The 23,579-nt window shown below is 42.3% G+C and overlaps 1 protein-coding gene and 1 long non-coding RNA gene across 5 annotated transcripts in view; one reads left to right on the top strand and one right to left on the bottom strand.

Annotated features, from left to right (window-relative positions):
- Window positions 1-23,579, bottom strand: part of LOC143806839 (uncharacterized) — a 71,662-nt gene that overhangs the window by 47,555 nt on the left and 528 nt on the right. For 3 of the 4 annotated variants that reach the window (XR_013221568.1, XR_013221570.1, XR_013221571.1), the window contains exons 2-3: window positions 22,682-22,803; window positions 5,690-5,875 (exon numbers count right to left, since the gene is read on the bottom strand). This is a non-coding gene — a long non-coding RNA (uncharacterized LOC143806839). The remainder of the gene's footprint in view (window positions 1-5,689; window positions 5,876-22,681; window positions 22,804-23,579) is intronic. The other variant, XR_013221569.1, reaches the window with a different exon arrangement.
- The window catches only part of IRF7 (interferon regulatory factor 7), a 31,461-nt gene continuing 24,199 nt past the window's right edge, over window positions 16,318-23,579 (top strand). The window contains exons 1-2 of the mRNA XM_077287794.1: window positions 16,318-16,365; window positions 23,200-23,265. Of these exons, the coding sequence (XP_077143909.1) occupies window positions 23,249-23,265 (17 nt within the window). The 5' untranslated portion in view covers window positions 16,318-16,365; window positions 23,200-23,248. The remainder of the gene's footprint in view (window positions 16,366-23,199; window positions 23,266-23,579) is intronic.

The raw sequence follows: 23,579 nt of genomic DNA, 5'->3' as shown, positions 1-23,579 counted from the left end.
TGTCTTTGTTGTATTCTCTGCAGACGAGTCCTGGGTGGAAGAAGATGTCATGTCGGTCTGGGCCACATGGAAAAGACGGGAAAAGTGAACGATTCCATCAGAAAGAACATCAGTGGTAAGTCATTATCTGTAACTGTGCAGTGATCTCTTACATGTTCTGTAGGGCTGGTATCTACCACTGACCATATGGCGGTAATATCCATGTTGGTCTTTATATAGAGATGATTTTCCGTAACAGCGCGGTCATCTGCTGAGGTTCTCCTCCACTATTAGGGGGCATCACCCAGTTGTAATCAAGGTTACCTGGTTAGGGGCCCTCTCAGAAGCTTCGCCCCCTTGAACCAAAACCCTAGCTATGCCTCTGGTTGCATCTTATGACTTTTCATAGTAGTTATAGTCCTCATTAAACTCTTTAACTATTTCCTCATGAAAAAGATGGTTTTCACATAGTTCCGAATTATTTTTATTTAAGGCTCATGGAAATTGAAGCAACCTTCTGCTTGCCGACACCAAAAATCAGGCCATACTACAACAATAACAAATAACAGTTACCAATAAATAAAGATAAAACTTAAAAAGCAAACAAATACAATGAATATGACAAATATATTAAAAAAGGACCCGGAAACACTCAGAAACGAAACCTGGAAACCAAGATTAAGCCAGAATAAAGAAGCACCTCAAACTACAAAAACAACCCAAAACCAGTGTAATTAAGGTCCTGGGGGTAAGGGTAACCAACCAAAACACCCACTTTCTCTCTAATTGAGCCAACACCTTACCTAAATCACCACCTCTTGGCTCCATCTCCACCTGATCAATCTCTTTTATGATCAAATTTTTAGAATTGTAGTCGTGAAACTACTTAAAGTGACATTGCATGGTCTTCACAAGAAAAAGATCATTAACGGTTTTTGCCTTTTCAATATCCGAACATGTTCTCTTACCCATATTCATAATTCCCTGATTGATAGCCCAATGTAGACCTTACGATAGGGACATTCCGCATGATATATGACCCCTCCCTTCAGAGCTGCAATTTAGTTGTTTACGTATATCAAAAGTTTGGGTCCCATCAAAATTCTTAAAGGCCTTAGTCTTCGATAAATTCATGCAGGCCTTACAAAGTCCGCAGGGGAGAAAAACAGGGTAAGGATGGTTATTAAGATTTTTCTTACGGGCTGAGTCATAAAAGCTGTGGATCAAAATGTCTTTAAAATTTCTGCAGCATCGAGCCACCATGGACAGGGCAAGGAGCAGAACCGTTGCCAATATTGGGTCAGTAAGTAAATCTTCCAATGTTTATTCATGATCAAATGTAGTTGGTCACAATGGTTGTTATTTGTGGATATGATGCGAATTTGTTGATCTGCTTTCATTTCAGGTTGCAGTCATAGATAAGTTCCTCTCTTGGTATCTTACTAGCCCTAATATATCCTCATTTAATTTGCCAAGGACTGTAGGCTCTGCCAGATTTGTGGCCTGGATTTCAAAGGTCTCAATGTTGGTACAAATTCTTTTAGCCCTTAAGAACTGCCCTATTGGTATCCCTCTAATCGTGGAGGCTGGGTGGGAGGATCCCGCATGGAGCACGGAGTTGTGGCCGTCAGTTTCCTGTAGATGTCAGTTATAAGCAAATCAACAATTAGGACAAACAGGAGTATTAGCCCCTGAGTCCAAAGACGAGAACCATAAATTAGCGCTAAAAAGACTCTTTATTGTTAACAAGAATAAAAACAACAAAGTTAAAGCTTAATTTGCATAAAAGTACCCAAGGGGCCAAAACACCTTTAAGGAAATATTTGCATTGCCATAACATTCATTACCAAACGTGGTGAGAGCAAAATAAAACACTTCAATATTAGTAGCCTGTGGAAAGGTAAATTACACAGCCAAATCCACCTGATGCATGAAGTTCTATATGTATAGACATCAGATATGCCCCAATAGGGAATACATAATATACGTTATCAGGATATACTGGCCACAAGATTTAAAGAAATTAAGGTGCTAAATATAAGGTATCTCACCGTAATGATTTGTAGATAAATGGAGGCTGCAGATCCCTGGTGTAGGTGATTCGGCGTTCCCCTGTCGCCCCGACGCGCGTTTCGCCCTTAGCTTCTTCCGGGGGCGTACCCAAGGGATGGAGGGTGCGGCTATTTAAATGGGTGATGACCAATGAGCGTATAAGAACTGCATAATAAAACCGTGATGTCATATCCCGAAAACCAATGAGTGAGTAGTGCACTATACTGTGTCTAAATTGCCGATACCCGGAAATAACGACACAAAATCAGCTGGAAAAAAGTCATGTGCCGTACCGATTATATAATAATCACAAAAGTGAGCGCACTGAGAGAGGTGATGCGGCGCATGCGTGCAGCGTCATCAACCATATGAACGCACTTCTCCGGTTACGCTCACTGTGCCAGGCAAAGATAGTTTGCGCAGGCTCAGTGTAGAGCGTTCCAAGAAATGCACTGTGATTTACTGATGGCGCATGCGCTCACTCTCTCAGGGAGGCCGTGAAGGGTGCAAATGCAAGTGCAAAGGGTGGATTTGGCTGTGTAATTTACCTTTCCACAGGCTACTAATATTGAAGTGTTTTATTTTGCTCTCACCACGTTTGGTAATGAATGTTATGGCAATGCAAATATTTCCTTAAAGGTGTTTTGGCCCCTTGGGTACTTTTATGCAAATTAAGCTTTAACTTTGTTGTTTTTATTCTTGTTAACAATAAAGAGTCTTTTTAGCGCTAATTTATGGTTCTCTTCTTTGGACTCAGGGGCTAATACTCCTGTTTGTCCTAATTGTTGATTTGCATATTTTTGAAGTGCCATATGGTAATGTTGGACATATGATTGAAAATATATGTTCTTACTGTTGTCTATAACAGGTTGTCCTTATAATGGATTTAAAAGCTAGGGAAAGTGCCTGGCAGTCTAAGGGTACCGTCACACAGTGCCATTTTGATCGCTACGACGGCACGATCCGTGACGTCGCAGCGATCGTATGATTATCGCTCCAGCGTCGTAGACTGCGGTCACACGTTGCAATCACGGCGCTGGAGCGATGCCGAAGTCCCCGGGTAACCAGGGTAAACATCGGGTAACTAAGAGCAGGGCCGCGCTTAGTAACCCGATGTTTACCCTGGTTACCAGCGTAAACGTAAAAAAAACAAACAGTACATACTTACATTCCGGTGTCTGTCCTCCGGCGTCTCAGCTTCTCTGCACTGTGTAAGCACAGCGGCCGGAAAGCACAGCGGTGACGTCAGACGTCACCGCTGTGCTCGCTTTCTGGCTGGCCGGCGCTCACAGTGCAGAGAAGCTGAGACGCCGGAGGACAGACACCGGAATGTAAGTATGTACTGTTTGTTTTTTTTACGTTTACGCTGGTAACCAGGGTAAACATCGGGTTACTAAGCGCGGCCCTGCGCTTAGTTACCCGATGTTTACCCTGGTTACAAGCGAACACATCGCTGGATCGCTGTCACACACAACGATCCAGCGATGACAGCGGGTGATCAAGCGACGAAAGAAAGTTCCATACGATCTGCTACGACGTACGATTCTCAGCAGGGTCCCTGATCGCTGCTGCGTGTCAGACACTGCGATATCGTATGGATATTGCTGGAACGTCACGAATCGTACCGTCGTAGCGATCAAAGTGTGAGTGTGTGACGGTACCCTTAGGCTATTGATTTGTTTTCTAAAAGTACCCCCGCTGTTTCGCAAGATGCCTCATTTGAGATTAAGGACCTTATGCACAAGTATAGGAATGCTTTGCAACGAAAAACCAAGCTGTGGTGGAATCGCTCATCTCTACAAAATTATGTGGATAAGAAAATAGTCCCGAGAGGTCTCCGTATCCAACTTTACCCCACTTACGATCTAGGGGAGCCGGAATTAACTAAAAAATGGATTTCTGTAGCCTCCAATTGTTCATTCCAATTTATGGAAATATTGATTGCAAAAAATTCGTTGTCCTTAATAGAAGTGGACAAAGAATTGGAGGATGTACATAAACGCCTGTCAAAAGATATGCCCAATGAACAATTTGAGAAATGGTCTAGAGATTTAGACAAAGATGTCAATGCATTAGAAGAAAAGGTCAGTCAAGATAAGCTTAAAAAATTCCAACGAGATATTGGTGACTATGATGCTGACAAAGTGTTTAGATGGCAACAAAAGAGGACTGATTTTTCAACAAATGTAAAATCTAGAAGAAATTCGGAAGCTTCAAGCGCATCTGGGATAGAAAGTAATGCATCTACTAGTGATGCTGAGTCAACTCGGGATTTTCAACTTCGAAGTGGTAATGGCAAAAAGAAATTCCTCGAGATATTCAATAAGTCACAGAGGGGTAAAAGGAGAAAGGATCAATACCAGGTAATTAACCTTTCTACACATGTGCTTACACCAGTTCAAATAACTGTTTTACAAAAAGGCCTAACTTTCTCCCCTTCACATCATTTAGATGCGTTTACATCTGTAAAAGATGTCCATTTATTTGCCAGAAAACTGGTACTAAAAAAGCTGCATTCCAAAAATCAAGATTATGACCCTTCACTTAGCCTGGTGGATAGAGAAATTTTGGACAATTTGATGGCTTTGGAGGAAGAAAGTAATTTGGCAGAGGTTAGTACCATCCCTCCAAAACTTTTTTCCAAATCTAAAAAATTTCCTCCCCTTAGTATTTGTCCATCAGTGGACACTTTTGTTAAATTGGTAACAAGAGACATTGAAGAACTAGCTAAAAATCAAAAAATTGTCTCTAATTTAACCAAGTTAGAACGCCAAGCCATACAAGAACTTAAGGAGTGGTCAGACGTAGTGTATAAGCCGGCCGATAAAGGTGGCAATTTAGTCATCTGGCCTAAAGAGCAATACGAGAGACAAGCTTATAAGCTACTCAATGACACATCTTGTTATAAACGGCTTACTTTTAATCCTTTGTCTTCCTTCCAGAAAACCTTACTGGACATCATTGACCAGGCGTTTATACAAGGAATTGTCTCTAAGAAATTGGTCGATAAGATACGGCTAAACCATCCCAAACTACCCACTTTTTACCTGATCCCCAAACTTCACAAGAATGCTTTAGATCCACCTGGTCGACCTATAGTATCAGGTAATGATGGGCCGTGTGAATTAATTGCAAATATTGTGGATCATTTTCTAAAACCTTTGGTTATAAATTTACCTTCCTATATCAGAGATACCACGTCGGCCTTACAAAGATTAGATCAAATATACCTGGATGAGGGTATGATCATCGTAACGGCCGACGTGGAATCATTGTATACATCTATCCGCCATCAAGATGGCCTGAGGGCGGCCAAACGGTTTCTATCCTCAAGTTCCCTCGATGATAGGCTGATTGAATTTATTTTGGTACTTTTGGAGTTCCTGTTAACCCATAATGCCTTTATTTTCAATACTCACATATACCTACAATTACAGGGCACTGCGATGGGGGCCTCTTGTGCCCCCTCGTATGCCAATTTGTTTTTGGGATCCTGGGAGATGGACATCTTCCATGATGACCTCATCCAGGGTATGTCCAAAGTTCATAACTGGATGAGGTACATCGATGATGTCCTGTTCCTATGGGATGGTACACTTGAGGAATTAAATGTCCTGATGAGCCAATTGAATGACAATAACCTGAACATAAAACTTACCTTTAAATCAGGGAGAGAAATAGAGTTTTTGGACATCAAGATGTGTGTTGATACAGATGGGCGAATTAATACGGATATATTTAGGAAGCCCACTTCTACTAACTCTTTTTTGTCCGCAGATTCATCACATCCTCCTTCAATCATTCGTGGGATTCCCATTGGTCAGTATCTTCGGGCTAAACGCATCTGTTCAAATGAGGAAAACTTTAATAAACAAGCCATTGACCTGACGGGCAGATTCCTGGATAGAGGCTATAGCAAAAGGGCCATAAGAAGAGGCTACCAAAGAGCTACTAAAGCATCCAGAGATCAATTACTATATCGGACGTCAAGATTTACAACTAGAGCGGATAATAACCAAGTTCGTTTCATTTCGACATTTAATAAAGAATGGAAAAATTTGAAAGATATTGTTTATAAGCACTGGGAGGTACTAATGGTGGACCCAATACTTAGAGGAATACTTCCACCACGACCATCATTTGTGGCGAGAAGATCCGCCAACTTAAAGGACCTATTGGTCCATAGCCACTATGAGTCTACAAGGACAGCAAATAAACAGGAGAATCTGAATGGACTGCCAGGCTTTTTTCCCTACGGCTTCTGCAAGGGTTGTTATAACCACACTAAATCCACTACCTTCAAGAATTGGAATGGATCTAGAACGTATTCTATTCGGCAACATCTTACCTGTGCATCGGTTGGAGTCATCTACCATGCTACCTGTCCCTGTGGGAAGGTTTATATAGGCCTGACCACTAGGGAATTAAAGGTAAGAACTCGAGAGCATATCAGGGATATTGAAAAAGCGAAAACCATTAAAGAAATTTCCTCTCTCAAGAGCCTTCCTAGGCATTTCAAAAGTCACCATGAATGTAATGCAAGAGGCCTGAGAATTAAAGCTATAGATCAGGTTATACTTGGATCTCGGGGAGGGGATTTGGGAAAAATCCTAGCTAGAATAGAAAGCAAGTGGATTTATAGGCTGGGGACCCTTAGTCCAGGAGGCCTTAATGAAAATCTGGGATTTGCAGCATTCCTGTAGAAGTGTGGGCCAATTATTATTTCTGTAACAATAGTGAGCATCTTTTTAGGGATGGGTTATTTTAATTATTTATTTGGTAATTTTAGCTGTTGTATGTATTGTAAGCATTGGTTCAGTTTATTAATCAGTGTCTTTTTATTATAGTTCTTTATGGCTATTTAATGGGTATCTTCCATGGAAACTTTTCCCTTCAGACCTACCTTGTGGCGGCTAAACGGGTGCTTCTATGGATACACAAAGTGCAATTCCAGTGTTCCCTTCGGGACTTTTCCGATGAAGACCTCGTTCAAGGATTCTCATCATGTTTATTATGGACTTATTCAATACATACCAGTCTGTTGAGTGAGGGTTTCTTTGATAAACTTGGACTACTTTTATCTCCCTTTATTATTATTATTTTCTTGGGAAACATATGGACCTATGGTATATCTTATAATATGCTATTGGGACGATTGTAAAACAACTGGTCCAAATATTAATAATATTAGCATGCCTTATGTTTTTTTAGTCCATATATGAGCTGCATGTTTGTGTGTAGATTTTATACATCTGCTGTACGGTTGTGAATTTACGTGTATTAATCTATCCTGTTATATTATATTTTCACTTTGATTGTAGCACTCATTTCAGGTCAGGCATATTGAAATTTTAATCCCCCGTTTTTTAGTGTTTTTATATGGGATTTTTAATAATATTATATGTCTAATACACTTCAATTATATGCACTTTATACTTAATAAATCCTGTTTGCACTTTTCTAGTTCACTTGCGCACTTTCATTTCGTCTATGGTCATGTATTAATATGATCAAGTACTATCTAGCATTTGCACCCTTCACGGCCTCCCTGAGAGAGTGAGCGCATGCGCCATCAGTAAATCACCGTGCATTTCTTGGAACGCTCTACACTGAGCCTGCGCAAACTATCTTTGCCTGGCACAGTGAGCGTAACCGGAGACGTGCGTTCATATGGTTGATGACGCTGCACGCATGCGCCGCATCACCTCTCTCAGTGCGCTCACTTTTGTGATTATTATATAATCGGTACGGCACATGACTTTTTTCCAGCTGATTTTGTGTCGTTATTTCCGGGTATCGGCAATTTAGACACAGTATAGTGCACTACTCACTCATTGGTTTTCGGGATATGACATCACGGTTTTATTATGCAGTTCTTATACGCTCATTGGTCATCACCCATTTAAATAGCCGCACCCTCCATCCCTTGGGTACGCCCCCGGAAGAAGCTAAGGGCGAAACGCGCGTCGGGGCGACAGGGGAACGCCGAATCACCTACACCAGGGATCTGCAGCCTCCATTTATCTACAAATCATTACGGTGAGATACCTTATATTTAGCACCTTAATTTCTTTAAATCTTGTGGCCAGTATATCCTGATAACGTATATTATGTATTCCCTATTGGGGCATATCTGATGTCTATACATATAGAACTTCATGCATCAGGTGGATTTGGCTGTGTAATTTACCTTTCCACAGGCTACTAATATTGAAGTGTTTTATTTTGCTCTCACCACGTTTGGTAATGAATGTTATGGCAATGCAAATATTTCCTTAAAGGTGTTTTGGCCCCTTGGGTACTTTTATGCAAATTAAGCTTTAACTTTGTTGTTTTTATTCTTGTTAACAATAAAGAGTCTTTTTAGCGCTAATTTATGGTTCTCTTCTTTGGACTCAGGGGCTAATACTCCTGTTTGTCCTAATTGTTGATTTGCATATTTTTGAAGTGCCATATGGTAATGTTGGACATATGATTGAAAATAGATGTCAGTTATAACCTGGTCATCTGTTGAGACATTAATAATATGGAGTTTGTGGCCATCAGTTTCCTGTAGATGTCAGCTATAACTCGGTCATCTGTTGAGACATTAAGAAGATCTAGAAATTCCAGTTCTTTTCCGAATTTATAAGTAAGTTGGAGCGCCCCCAGATGCAGGGCCGCGGGGTACTCGGTACCGGGCCTCTCTGTCTCAGTCCTGGGGTTGTCACGGTGGCTAGACCCGGTCCGTGACCCTGCTAAGGGGCGTCCAATAAAAGGGGTGATGATGGTGCGTGGTGCAAGGCGCGATGAATAACGAGGACACAGGGTTGCAGTCTCTTTACCTCTTTACTGAAGGCTTTGGGATCCGCAATCCAGAGCACTGCTAACAGGGCTGGCTGAGACCGGCCGGTCCGAGGGCACATCCAGAGTTCCCTTTGCAGGTGGAAATCAGTGCCTACCTTCTAGCGCCTGTGTGTTGTAGTACTTCCCTGCTGAGCACCACGGGATAGTCCTCACAACTGTCGTGTATGTTTCTGATGTTCTTTCTCTCTCCGTCCCCCAGATGATATGGTAGGATGCACCTGTATGACGGGGTAGGCCTGGAGTTATTCTGGGACCCTAGAGATGCCCCTCTCCCACAATTGCCTCCGTTATCTGCTTAGGTGATTTAGGTGAGACAGCCAACCTAGAGTTAACTGTCCTGCCGCTGTTTGAAGTACTGCTTGGAGCCCAATACTTCCTCAGCGTTCCGGCCACCGGCTACGCGCCTCAGTAGGATGTTGCCGATCTCGGGGCACGACTCCTACTGGTTCTATTCTCCTTTGTGCTGGGATCTCGTTTTTCACTTCTCCACAATAAACCTCGCTTTGTGTCCTTTCTTAAGATGCCGCCGCAACGGGTGCAGGCGCGGCTCCGTAATGATCTGTCCTTTTCGCTAGGCCACTGTCAGTATCCCACCGCTGACAGAGACCCCCCTGAATCTTCCCAGGAACTCACTCTCTCACAGGATGTTGCCTGGGCAAAACCCAGTCAACTTCTCCCTAACTTCCTATCCAACCCCCAGTTTTACCAGAGTGTGAGGAGTGGTCTAATACATAGAACCCTTTGCACCCCCTGGTGGCCAGAGTGTGAAGTGTAATGTGTGACTGTGATAACTGGTCAAGTGAACTCCTTTAGTGCAATCAGACGTAACATCACTCCTCTTAGTGGCAGAGCGACATTACTGCAACGACCAGGACTCTGGGGCGCTGCACTAGCTTAATATTTTGGTTGTTTTGATTGAGATCTCCCATAAATGTCTCTAGGTCCGCAATAGATCCCTCCCACACAAACCACACGTCATCAATATAGCGCACCCATGCACCATGTTGATCCCTGGATTTGTCTCCTTCTGAAATATATCCTTCCCCCATGCTCCTAAAAAAAGAAAATAGGTTAGCATAGGAGGGTGCACAAGCAGCCCCCATAGCTATGCCTTGTAGTTGTAAATACATTTTGTTATTAAAAAGGAGGATAAAGAGCAATTCGACCAGATCAGGTTCAAGGTTGCTAGATCCCATATACCACGGCTGTACTTTATCTAATCTTGGCCTCCACTGCCCTCTTATTCATTCGGGTGATATACCTGTCTTCATCATCTATCTTTTAAGATGTCTGTGTATTATTGATACGCATGCCATTATACAGGTGTTTCTCACTAAATTAGAACATCATCAAAAAGTTAATTAATGTAATTTCTCCAATACGCCATTGGAGTCTGCGGTAGTAGAAATGAGCGAATATGTTTGGAACCGATCATCAAACAGAAATACTGAACGAATAGAATACTAATACGGCACAAATATGGCAAATTCAGATTCGGTGATCTTTTCTGAACGTATTCACTCAACTCTACTGGAGGTTAGTAGTTTTACACTTGGCACTAGCATTAGGGCTCATTGACACGTCAGTGATTTTCCTCATACAATAATATCAGTCCCAGTTTCATCAGAGTTTGATCTGAGTTTGGTCGGTGTCGGTTTTTACCATCAGTGTTTGGTCGGAGTTTCATCACTTTTTCTCGGATGAGAAACAGCAGCAACAAAGTTTCTCTATCTTTTCCTATCTATCAGTCAGTGAAAAACGGACCGCACATGGATGGCATCTGAGTGCTGTTCGATTTTTTTTCACAGTCCCACAGACTTCCACTATCGAGTCTGATTCAACACTCAATCAATATTAGACATGTCTCCACGATATTGAGTGATTCGTGAAAAATCACGAACATATGAACATCCCCATTTACTATGGCCTCATTCAGACATTCGATTTTTTTCGTGTATGAGAAAATTGAACTGAATATTCTGATCAGACTCAAAGTATGGTACAAGTGTCATCTGATTTTCTCTTTAGTGAGAAAATGTAAAAACAATTCTCCACCTTCTCCATACTGACAGTCCGTGAAAATCGCACCATACTCAGATATCAACCGAGGGTCGATTTTTTCATGCACCCATTGACTTGTATTGTTGATTTTGATCCAACCCTCGAGCAAAATAGGACATGTCTCTGATATTTTCTGCCTACCAAGGTAAAAGATCGGACATGTGAATGACCCCATAGAATATCATGAGTACAAGTGCTATTGCTTGTGAAAAATTTTTACATATCAATTTTTGGGAAAAAAAATATGTTTCTTTGTAAAAATGTACAAGAAAGAATTGTTGAATTATTTTGTAGTAACCAATATTTGGCAGCAGTGGTGACCAATGCGTGACATATCCACATGGACCAAGCAGAAGGTACAGAGCAGAGATACAAGAAGTACCCGAACAAAGGATCTAAGAAATATCCAAGACATTCTGAAGGCAGGACACTGATCTAATCTTGTAACATCAGCTGTATTCTTTTTCTTATGTCAGCAAAAGCCAACTTTTACTTTGTTTCCTTCAACTTGCTGACAATCTGTGAACAAGCGATAACACTTTTTACCTAGATGCCAGATTTAGTGAAATGGAAACAGTGTTAGGATCCTTGAAAATGTCTGGGATTAAACTGAATACACTTGACAGTAAAACAAGGCGAACACAATACATAAGTAAACAACTACACATGTTAGGTTACTTTTACACTTAGGCTACTTTCACACTAGCGTCGTGCCCTGCACGTCGCAATGTGTCGTTTTGCAGAAAAAACGCATCCTGCAAAAGTGCTTGCCGGATGCGTTTTTTCTCCATTGACTTGTATTAGCGACGCAGTGCGACACATTCCCACACGTCATAACCGTCGTGCGACGGTTGCGTCGTGTTGAGTCGGACCGTCGCCACCAAAAAACGTTGCATGTAACTTTTTTAGTGCGTCGTTCCCGTCATTTCTGACCGCGCATGCACGGCCGGAACTCCGCCCCCGCCTCCCCGCACCTCACAATGGGGCAGCGGATGCGTTGGAAAACTGCATCCGCTGCCCCCGTTGTGCGGCGCATTCACTGCTAGCGTCGGTACGTCGCAACGTCGCAATTCATCGTGCGTCGTCTGATGCTAGTGTGAAAGTAGCCTTACCGGGTTTTTTGAGGCCTGTTACCATGGGCCTTTTTTGCGGGCCGTACTGCTGCAATTTTCACTGTCTGCCGCAAAAAACTTGCAGATCGCCGTTTTTTCGGGTTGCCAATACTATAGCAAAAGTATTGGAAAAAAAACCGGCGGTCCGCAAAACCGGATGTCACGCTGTACCGTAAAAACAAGCTTCCGTTGTTTTTGCGGCCCCATTGATTTACAATGGGGGGCCGTGTCCATAAGCCGTGAAAAAGATCGAGCAGGCTTGATCTTTTTTCACAGCCGTAAACACGGCCCTCACGGCCATACCGTAGAATGTAAGTCCGCAAGGACAGGGTCCTCTCCCTGTCTGTTATTGTAAATTTGTTTACTGTAAACGATATCTATAACTCTGTATGTAACCCCTTCTCATGTACAGCACCATGGAACTAATGGTGCTATATAAATAATAATAATAATAATAATAATAATAATACGGTGCACCTGCGCCGTGGAATTATTGCGGCCCATTTTTGCGGCCCCATAGAAATGTATTGGGGTTCCAAAAATGGGCCGCAAAATCACGGCAAGTGTAAAAGAAGCCTAAATATCATAAATATATTTATTTTTACCTTAAAAGAATTTTACCGTGTTTGGATGCTATCCACTATCTCCAGTATAACTTACCCATGGCTGGGTGGGTATTAAAGGAACCTAATCTAATTTCTCTCAGTTGTGAATCCCAACTGTAAGGGTACCGTCACACTCAGCAACTTTCCAACGATCACGACCAGCGATACGACCTGGCCGTGATCGTTGGAAAGTCGTTGTGTGGTCGCTGGGGAGCTGTCACACAGACCGCTCTCCAGCGACCAACGATGCCGAAGTCCCCGGGTAACCAGGGTAAACATCGGGTTACTAATCGCAGGGCCGCGCTTAGTAACCTGATGTTTACCCTGGTTACCATCGTAAATGTAAAAAAAAAAAACACTACATACTCACATTCCGGTGCCTGTCACGTCCCCCGGCGTCCGCTTCCTGCACTCCTCCTGCATCCTGTGTAAGCGCGGCCGTAAAGCAGAGCGGTGACGTCACCGCTGTGCTCTGATGTACGGCCGGCGCTGACACAGGATGCAGGAGGAGTGCAGGAAGCGGACGCCGGGGGACGTGACAGGCACCGGAATGTGAGTATGTAGTGTTTTTTTTTTTTTTTTTACATTTACAATGGTAACCAGGGTAAACATCGGGTTACTAAGCGCGGCCCTGCGCTTAGTAACCCGATATTTACCCTGGTTACCAGTGAAGACATCGCTGCATCGGCGTCACACACGCCGATGCAGCGATGTCAGCGGGTGATCCAGTGACGAAATAAAGTTTCAAACGATCTGCTACGACGTACGATTCTCAGCAGGGTCCCTGATCGCAGTAGCGTGTCAGACACAGCGAGATCATAACTATATCGCTGGAACGTCACGGATCGTGTCGTCGTAGCGACCAAAGTGCCACTGTGAGACGGTACCCTTAAAGCCGTTTACAATCACTGTTTGGTTAAAAAAAAAGGACCATACAATGTTTGCTGCCACAATCAGATCTAGTCTGTGATTTCACAATCATACAGCTGTATAAATTGGACTGAAACCAGACGACAGTGCACGGACTGGCTGGCGGCTCTCTGAGCATGACAGACTCATAGAAAGATGTATCAGTTGGGAGAGCCGACAGCCAGTCCACGCATTGCGGTCTGACCATGGTCCAATTTATACACTGTACTGTAAGGGTATGTGCACACGTTCAGGAATTTTTGCGTTTTTTGCCCGTTTTTTCGCGATTAAAAACATAAAAACGCATACATATGCATCCTATCATTTAGAATGCATTCCGCAATTTTTGTGCACATGATGCGTTTTTTTCCGCAAAAAAAACGCATTGCGGGAAAAGAAGCATCATGTTCATTATTTTTGCGGATGTTATGCGGATTTCCCATTGTTTTGGAGTGTCTGGAAAAAACGCAAAAAATCAGCATAAAATCCGCAAAAAAACAGCGCAAAATCCGTGCAAAAAATGCGTAAAAAACATGAAAAAAACGCATGCAGAATTCCTGCGGAAAACCTCAGGTTTATCTCAGGAAAATTCTGCATGCATTCCGGACGTGTGCACATACCCAGTGTTGCTTCCCCCTCCTGTACTGCCACCATAGGGTAAAGGAAGAATTGCATGAAGCCAACTGAACGCAATATTGTTCCATCTCTACCAGGACCTGCTCCAATGACATCTGCCTCTGTCTCCAGGTACCGACTTGTTCATTCTGCGGGAGGCACTGGTGATAGACTATATGTTATGGCCAATATCACAGGCAGAATCGGTGTCGTGCTGTCCAGCAGCTCATCAGGATCTATTAGCTCCCTGCTGTGGCCAACTGGATAGTGCCACACTCTATTTAAACTCCCGGCATAGTGCTGGGAGATACCAATTGGTTTACTTCTGAAGGTTTTCCTATTGTATTGATCTTAATACTTACCCAGCTTGTGATCGTGACTTTATTTCCTGACTCTGACCCTAGCTAGCTTTACTCCGCTTTGACTGACCATCTAGAAGTGGTTCTCGAAAAAAAAAAAAAAAGCCAAAGAGAGATGAAGTCATCTGTAGGCCCAAACATTTCACAGATTTGTATCTATAGCCACCACACTACCATCTGAGCAGTACATGGGGGATTGAAGTCAGCACCCTGGTCACAAACATTAAAATAGAGAGACCTGTCACCGAAACACTGACTGCCCACTGACACGTGAGACAACACCACTTTAAAAGGAACCTGCTATATAGGCTAAGAGCAGACAACAGTATTTTCTATCATCCGTGAGAATTAGGCCAATTATGCTAATCACACTCTGATTAAAGTTTGATCACAACATGATCCGATTTTCTCAGATGAGGAGAAGATGGAAAAAAAAATTCTCCATCTTCCCCATTCTATCAGTCTGTGAAAATCGAACTGCATTCAGATGTCATCCAAGTGCTGCCCAATTTTTCTCCACGCACTCACTGACTTGCATGGAAAAGTGTAATCCAAATATCAGATGCAAATCAGGCACAGGTTGATTATTTTCCCTTGAACAGACTAGGGCTCAGGAAAAAAATCAGACATAACATTGGTCCAAGTGCGATTTAATGACTTGTTGGCTCACACTTGGATTGAAAGTACGGTTGTCTGTATGAGCCCTTTCTGAAAGTGCGCCTTCTGGGAGAAAATGAACTTTATTCCTCCTGAGAGTCGCCGGCTTTCAGTTATAAAGGTGGCGACTGTAAGCACTCCTCTGCACTGTGGCTGACATTTTGCTGTGCAGTGCTTCTATGCAAAGCAAAGTGTCAATTAAAGTGATGAAGTGTTTTTACAGCCGCAGCTTTCAGTGCTTTGATGGGTGACTGTGGTCGCTCCATGCCCAACTCTCTATGACTGAAAGCCGGCGGCTCTTGCTATGGACAAAGCTCACTTTTTCCCGGGCTGTGGTTACACAAGAGATGAGACTCTCAAGGGAGAGAATCAGAAACATTATGTAAACGCCAGACTTTGATCTGAGTGTCATTTTTGTGTGATCCCCCTATTCCCTTGCATTACAGAATTGTATCACAGGTGTGGAGAAGATGGAGAACAAGATTTCTCCATCTTCTCCATTGTGTGTATCCATGTAAATCTGAGTGAAATCCGATGTTTCACCCAAAGGCTTGAATGGGCGTGCGTGATCCGATTTGCGAAACCACTCGCACCATGCTGTATCGGAATGAGAAAAAAAACGCAGATCTGCACTGCCCCATAGTATAACACTGGTCTGAGATAAAACATCAGACAGCACCTGTCGGATGCGTATGCTTGTGTGAGTGAGCTCTTGGTAACGCGATCGGAGACATTGGAGCACTATTAACTTACATATTAACCCTGAATCTGCATGCTAATAGCATTTCGGGACCTAACAGGTTCCCTATAAAGAGGTTCGGGGTGTGGATTTTGGAGCAAAATAGTGTGAACATATCCTACTACTGTGCTGAGAATCTGATCCGTGGGCTGAGCTCTCCATTGTCATCTCCTGGTATTTTCTTAGTATCACTTCTGTAGCTGTCATTCTTCCTAGTAAATCCCCGCCCCACCAGCTCAGACTTTTTCAGCTGTATGGTCTCATGTCATATTTTTTTTTTCTTTGAAAAGTCCTCCCCTGCAACGTTCTGCAGTCGTATTGGCCTCCGCTGCTACGTTGTGTCACCCGGGGCTGGGCTAGCTGGAGTATATTAATGGCATGCTAGTGTAGATCTGAGTTTACAGAAGGAACAATATCTAGCGAGCGACCAGGTAAAACATTGGCGGCGTATATGGCACTGCTTTATCCTATAGCGATCATTCCAGCTCCTATATCTGCAGGCTGCACCCCTCTCACCCAGAGAGACCCCTGCTGGGGTAGTGACCGGTCTGCTTTTGGCATTTGCCCAATCTGCTGTCAGAGTCCTATGGGGAGTACACTTATAAATGTATTCCAGGATGCAGATAGTCTGTAGCTCCAGACACAGGAAGAAGGGAACATGCTGCATATATAGGGTCATTGGAATTATTAAATAGTTGACTTAATGTTTTATTATTGTTTGTTTGTTTTTTTGGGGAAATGGTTAAAGGAGGGATCATTTCAGTTTCAAGTTCAATTTTGTTCAGTTTTTTAAAATGACAAGTGTAAAAAAAAAAATTGTAAGTCATATGACATATTTATTATCTCAGGGGAGGACATATCATTGGGGGCCCAAGAGGTAAGGGGGCCACTATCACCTCCAAAGAAGATGGCATTGTGCATTATGATGAGCATTGGACTATAAAGGGCCCGTATAGTGTTATTGCTATTAGCAATATTTGTAGAGGGAAGAATGGGGGGAAAAGAAGAAACCTAAATTGGGGGAGGGGGTCTTACAGCAAAGAGAAGAGAGCATCTATAGACATATGTATTACTAATTTTAGGAAATGCACCCCCCATAACAAATCACATTGCCAGCTCACAGTTGTCCAATTGTACAAGTATCCCTTATCTCAGGTGAATGGGGTGCAGTGCTTCCCCCAGAGATGTGACATCATTAGTTAAAGCGTAGCCACTGCTTTCATTTTTATGTCATGAATCAATACTACACGTGAAAATAAGAAACTTTGTAATATATCTTGTCAGAGAAATCTGCTTCTGTCACCTCCAGAATTGAGCTTGAATTCTGAATTAATTTGTGAAATTTGTCAAATCTATACTAAAGGAGTATTCCCATCGCCAAGATCCTATGCCAATATATAGTAATAATATTATCAGCAAATACCTCCAATTAGAAATGTAGTATAGTTCTTCTGATTAGCTATATTGCTTACCACATGTACAGGCCCTTGCACAGCTAACTAACTGTCACTATATGAGTGGTCATAACCATGGATACCTAAGCTACTGCAATGCCCTGCACATGGGGTAAGCGACATAGCTAATCAGAAGAACTATACTACATTTTTATTTGGAAGTATTTGCTAATATTATTATTATTACAAATACGACATACTGGAATAGAATCTTCGAGATGAGAATACCCCTTGAAGTGAAGGCAGATTTTTAGTGATGACAGTTGGTGCTCATAAGTTACTTCTTCATAGAACCTTATGAGCACCAACTGCCATCTCCTATCTCAGTAATGGACCAGTCTCTTCACTGAAGACAGATTTTACCAGTGAAAGGAGAAAAATTAATGATCAGTTCAGGAGGAGAAAGAAAGATTTCTCTAATAAAATATATTAAAATGTTTCTTATTTTCACACCCATTATTGATCTATGAAGCAAAAAATAAAAATGACGGTTGCCCTTTAAATAAAACTCTGGTGGTACTATACTACATTTCTCCAGCCTGACACTTTGTCAACTTCACATTACTAATAATAATATGTTTTAATTTTTTGTATCCCATTAGTAATGTGAAGTTACATTACTAATGGGATAAAAAAAAATTAAAACATATTATTTGCTAATATTTTCTCCAGTTTTGGGCAAAATTAGGCGTCCGTGAACCATGGTCCGACTGTGACATACTGACTGGCTGCGGGTCCCCAGATCCAAACGTAACTCCTTGAGGTTGCCAGGAGACCCGCGGTCAGTAATAATGGTTCATATATTAGAAACAGACACTTTGCTCCTTCCTATAAAAAATAATATCCACTCCATCAGTCCGGTCAGGCTCTTATCATGCCCCATCCATATTGCCAATTATATAAACCCCCCAAAAAACTATTTCTAGGAATCTTGGTTTTGGAGTCTAATGACCACGGTGGGCAATTTTGATGTTGCAGAACAAAGTCCAAATCTCCTACAACCTCGCCTGGCATGGGGATGAGTATTTGGCAGAACGATGGTCTAAGTGACCAAAAAAAAAGACATGGGTGGGAAGGGGCAACCCAAAACCCACCCAAAACCCAAGTCTTGTGCCCCTGGGAGCCTGTCCTGCTGCAGAGTACACGGCCATAGCACTTGGACTGTTATCACTTAGAACCTGGGGCAAAGTCCCTGGAAATCAGGGCAGGAAGTGAAACTAGGAGAATTCTCGCAATAGCGAATTTCTGGAGTCTGGTAGAGGCTCAAATTGTCCCTCAAGCTGTAAATCTAATAGGTGACAGTGCGGTATTAATAATTAGTACTGCTATTTATAGCAAAGAGCCGCCATGACTGCTTCACAAATGACAATGATGGCATAGCTATAGGATTAGTCCGCAATGACTAGGGTGCAACCACCGGAACCGAGACCAAACCCAACACTGAAGGTCGTTCAGGACAGAACTACAAAGCTTTAGTTCCAATCAATGGTGGAGAACTCTCGGTACATGAGACGGGTCATAGTTTTAAAGGGAATCTATCATCAGGTTTCTGCTATGTTATCTGAGACTGAGACCCTGATTCCAGCGATGTGTTACTTGCTGGGATGCTTGCTGTCAGTTCTATAAAATCACAGTTTTCTTTGCTACTGATCTAACAGAGCTCAGAGTGCTGAGCCCTGTATAACCCCGCCCACAACACTGATTGGTCGCTTTCTGTGTACATTGGCAGAAAGCTGCTAATCAGTGCTGGGGGCGTGGTTGGACTAGGAGACACGAGACACCTAGTCCTGCTAGTCCTGTAGTGATAATCTCCTGCTGATAAAACGCTGATTTTTTCTTTTTTTAAATGGCAAAATACAGCCCAGTAAGCGACATCGCCGGATCAGGGTCTCTGCCCCTACATCATGATGCTCTCAGAATACATAGCAAAAACCTGCTGACAGATTCCCATTAATTTGCATTGTAATCTTGCAGGAAAATTTCAATTCAATAACCTTCCACAGTGAAAAGGCCAAAATTGTTGAAACATCTGCAATTTCTGCTGAGCGTAGATAAAATTTCACTCACATGTCTGATACTGAAATTGACTACAGATTTTTTGCAACAAAAAAAAAATACAAGTGAACATTTGTTTTTAAAGACATTGTCCACTTTGTGAAAAAAATCTTTGTTTCCGGCTGTTTTAAAGCTGCTCTGTAGTCGCCATCCCGGGGTTCAGCGCTGTGTCTCTGACATTGCTCCTGGTGTCCCACATGGGCTGCGGCGCTGACATCATGTCACTCAGCGAGCTCTGTGGGGCTGCTCATGTAGACAGGACGCCTCCCTTAGTAGCCATTAAGATAACCGATTGGTTGCTGAGCTGTGAATGTGATATTGTAACGTCAGTGGTCGCTGCCAGAGGTGTCTGGCAGTGGCTTTCTCTTCTCTATAAGTGGAAAATACATGACTGCTCAGTTAAGTTGAGCGTTCATGTGTATGGGGGAGTCGAGGGAGATATTTATTGGCCCAGTGAATGGGGGGTACAACAGATATCACATGTGTGTGGCCAGATGATGGCTTCCATATGTCCTAATTAAAGGGGATGAGACACATTGGAATGTATAGTGTACAGGTACCATGCATTCTCATATACTTTCTCTATGATGTCTAACTATATGTTCTTACGAGTTCTGTGTGTCATTAGTGTGCCGCTCTCTAAGTGATGATGAGGACGCACTCTGTCTTCTCGGAAGGGTGTGCTCATTAATGTTCTCTTACCCAGACATACCAGTATGACAGCTAGGACTGAGCCATTACTACACCTATTAAAGGAATCAGAGAGGTCTAAAAGGGAAACATTGGCCCAAAGTACTAGAGACGCACTGCAATAAGTACTGAGTAAATGGCTCAATACTGCCGTCAGTCTTATCTGCCAGGTGCCAAGAAGCCGGACTTTTGTTCTTTCAACCACATTAAAGACTGACAATCTCTAAGTCCGATTTTCACGTACAAGTGCCATCTGTATTTTTCACGGACAGCACTCATAGCTGTGATACTCTCTGCTCCCTGAGACCATTCACATGTCTGGAGACAAATCCGATTTTGATCAGAAGGTCGGATCAAAACCAGCAATGCAAGTTTATGGGTCCGTGAAAAATTTGGACTGCACTCGGATGACATCTAAGTGCTGTCAGATTTTTCACTGACTGTCAGATTGAAGAAAGTGGAGAATTTTTTAAATTAAATTTCTCCACTTAGGAGAAAATCGGATGACACGCATACCACACTATGATCAGAATACATCGGACTGTTTTTCTCGTATGCTAAAAAATTGGACTTCAGAATGAGCCCTAATACAGTCAGGGCAGAGTAAGACGCTCCGAATTGGGGGATCTATGGTCACTTATATAAAAGTACTCTATGCATGTCAATCTAAGGGAATGTTCACATGTTGCCTTTTTGCATTTTGATTCTGCAACAAAGAACAGTTTGGGGACTTTTTTCCCTTATCATTTTAATGGGTGAAAAAAGCTGAAAGAATTGACATGCTGCGGATTAAAAAAAAATGTAAAGAAAATAAACGCATGGTGTGAATGAGATTTTGGAAATTTCATTCACTTTGCTGGTACTGTTTTGGAGTAGAAAAAAAATACACCCAAAAAACCATACCCTTAGATGAGTGCTCACGGGCACTCGCCGAGGACCTATAGCTACAGCTAAATCTGACAAATATCATTGGAAATGATCGGTGGCGGTCACTGAGTATGGCCCCTGAGCATCATACACCTGAAATGTAGAAGTCCAAAGGTTGACACGTTCCTCCACGTACGGCCTTTGTCTACTTACACATTTCTTATCATTATCTTTCACCTTTTATTTCCATGAAGTAGGTACATTTATTATGGCATACCGTACACATTTGATGAATTGATATGCAAATGAGGCTGAAGAGCTATGGTAGATCTGAAGCCTCTGTCACTCCAGCTCTAGTCCCCTCCCACGTCAGCCTCCTCCTGCTTTACTAACAGCCTCTATGCTGTGTGAGTTCAATCAATGGAACAGGCAATCAAGCAGGAAGAGACAGTGCTGGGTGGGGAATAGAGCTGGAGTGACAGAGGCTTCAGATCTACCATAGCTCTTCAGCCTCATTTGCATATCAATTCATCAAATGTGTACGGTATGCCATAATAAATAAAGACTCATTTGCATATCAATTCAAATGCTAATTACTCAGTAATGTAGAAACGATCTAACCATGTAAAGCTATATACAGCAGGAGGAGGAGGCAGCCCTGGACATGGAATAGAGCTGGGATGCCAGAGGCTTCAGATCTACCAAAGTCTTTTAGACTCATTTGCATATCAATTCAAATGCTAATTACTCAGTAATGTAGAAACGATCTAACCATGTAAAGCTATATACAGCAGGAGGAGGCAGCCCTGGACATGGAATAGAGCTGGGATGCCAGAGGCTTTTAGACTCATTTGCATATCAATTCAAATGCTAATTACTCAGTAATGTAGAAACGATCTAACCATGTAAAGCTATATACAGCAGGAGGAGGAGGCGGCGCTGGACATGGAATAGAGCTGGAGTGACAAAGGCTTCTGATCTACCAAAGTCTTTGAGCCTTATTTGCACATCAATTAAAATGCTGATTTCTCAGTAACTTAGGAACTAACTGGTCATGTAAAGTTATATACAGCAGAAGGAGGAGGTGCTGTACAGGGAGTAGAGCTGGAGTGACGGAGGCTTCAGATCTACAAATAGGTCTTCGACCTCATTTGCATATCAATTTAAAGGCCGATTTCTCAGTAACAGAGAAGTTATTGCTGGACTTTTCTTTGAGTGAGCTACATGAACATATAAACAGTTTGGGGTGTAAAATCCTGCTGACAGACTCCCCAAAAAGTGCCTGCCAAATTTGAAAAATATAAAAAATAAAGGTTTAGTTATTCTTTAAGTAAATTTTCTGCTCAAACCAGAGATTTCTTCAGTTGTCCCCTACAGCCAAGTTACTGTAATTACTTTTGTTCTAGAGATTCCCCTAGAAAAGCCCCACACAGATTGTCGAGTTCACCTGTAAGATCCCCAGGGGCGAAGCTTAGGAGATTTAGAAGACCTGGTGTCGCTGACACATAAGGAGACACAAGTGGGCGGCCTGTTACACATTGTGCACAGTATCATAGGAACTTACGCTTTGGAGGAAACCCTTTTCCTGAAACTTCAGCTATATAGAATATATGCGATAAAACCTCTCCAGAAGACCACCTGTAGGAGAAGACCACCTCTTTACTCAAACCGGCATTTATACCTATTTGCTTGAGTTTATGTGTATTTTCCAAGCATCCTGTTTTCGCTTGGACCGATTCCGCCCCACGTACTTCTGTCATCTTCTTCTGTCCCAGGATTGGATCCGGTCACCCATGAGACCGCCTGTGTATATTTACAAGCAGAGGAAGTGTCAGTCTATTTCTTGCCCTCTAGTCGTCGACTTAAGAACTTTTCAGTATTTACTTTTCCAGGCCTAAAAACGTGATATATAACAAAATATATGACCTTTTATAACAGTTTGTTTTTGCAAAAAAAAAAATTAAAACACAATTGACTTTTTTTTATATATATATTTAAGTGATATTTAGGACTCTTCAGCGCCACCTAGAGTACAGGAGGCGTTGCATGCACATCTGACAACAACACTGCACCAGTCAGGTGTTAAGACGTGACTACTCGCTAATTGGAAATGGTTACACATTGTTCAACTTCAACTTTATATTGTTTCACCATATGTTTTTACCAATGTTTTTTAACCAACATATCTCCCAATTTTAGATATCATTTGTTTTCTCAACTTATAACTGGATACTGAATAATAAAGAAAATGCCCAGAAGGGAGAGGTAATATATGGCATTTTAAATAACTAAGTAATATATTAGAAATGTATTAAAACCAAAAAGTGAACGTGTTCCTGTAATAATCAATTATAATATGATTATTTTCTAACCGAAGCTAAAAGTACAATGACCGTAGTTTAATTGAAGGAGTGGTCCAGGTCTGACCCAAAAGTCTGCAGTCACTCTGTGTGACACATCACTCACATCTGGCATTGTCAGGATTCTCTGGATCCATAAGCGGGCAATCATGTAACAGCAAGAATGCGTTTTGCAAACTTCCAGGCTACACTCCGACTAGACGTGTGCGGACTCGCTCA

Source organism: Ranitomeya variabilis, chromosome 2, assembly GCF_051348905.1.
Source record: "Ranitomeya variabilis isolate aRanVar5 chromosome 2, aRanVar5.hap1, whole genome shotgun sequence".
Lineage (NCBI taxonomy): Eukaryota > Metazoa > Chordata > Amphibia > Anura > Dendrobatidae > Ranitomeya > Ranitomeya variabilis.
This window is presented reverse-complemented; position numbering and strand designations above follow the sequence as displayed.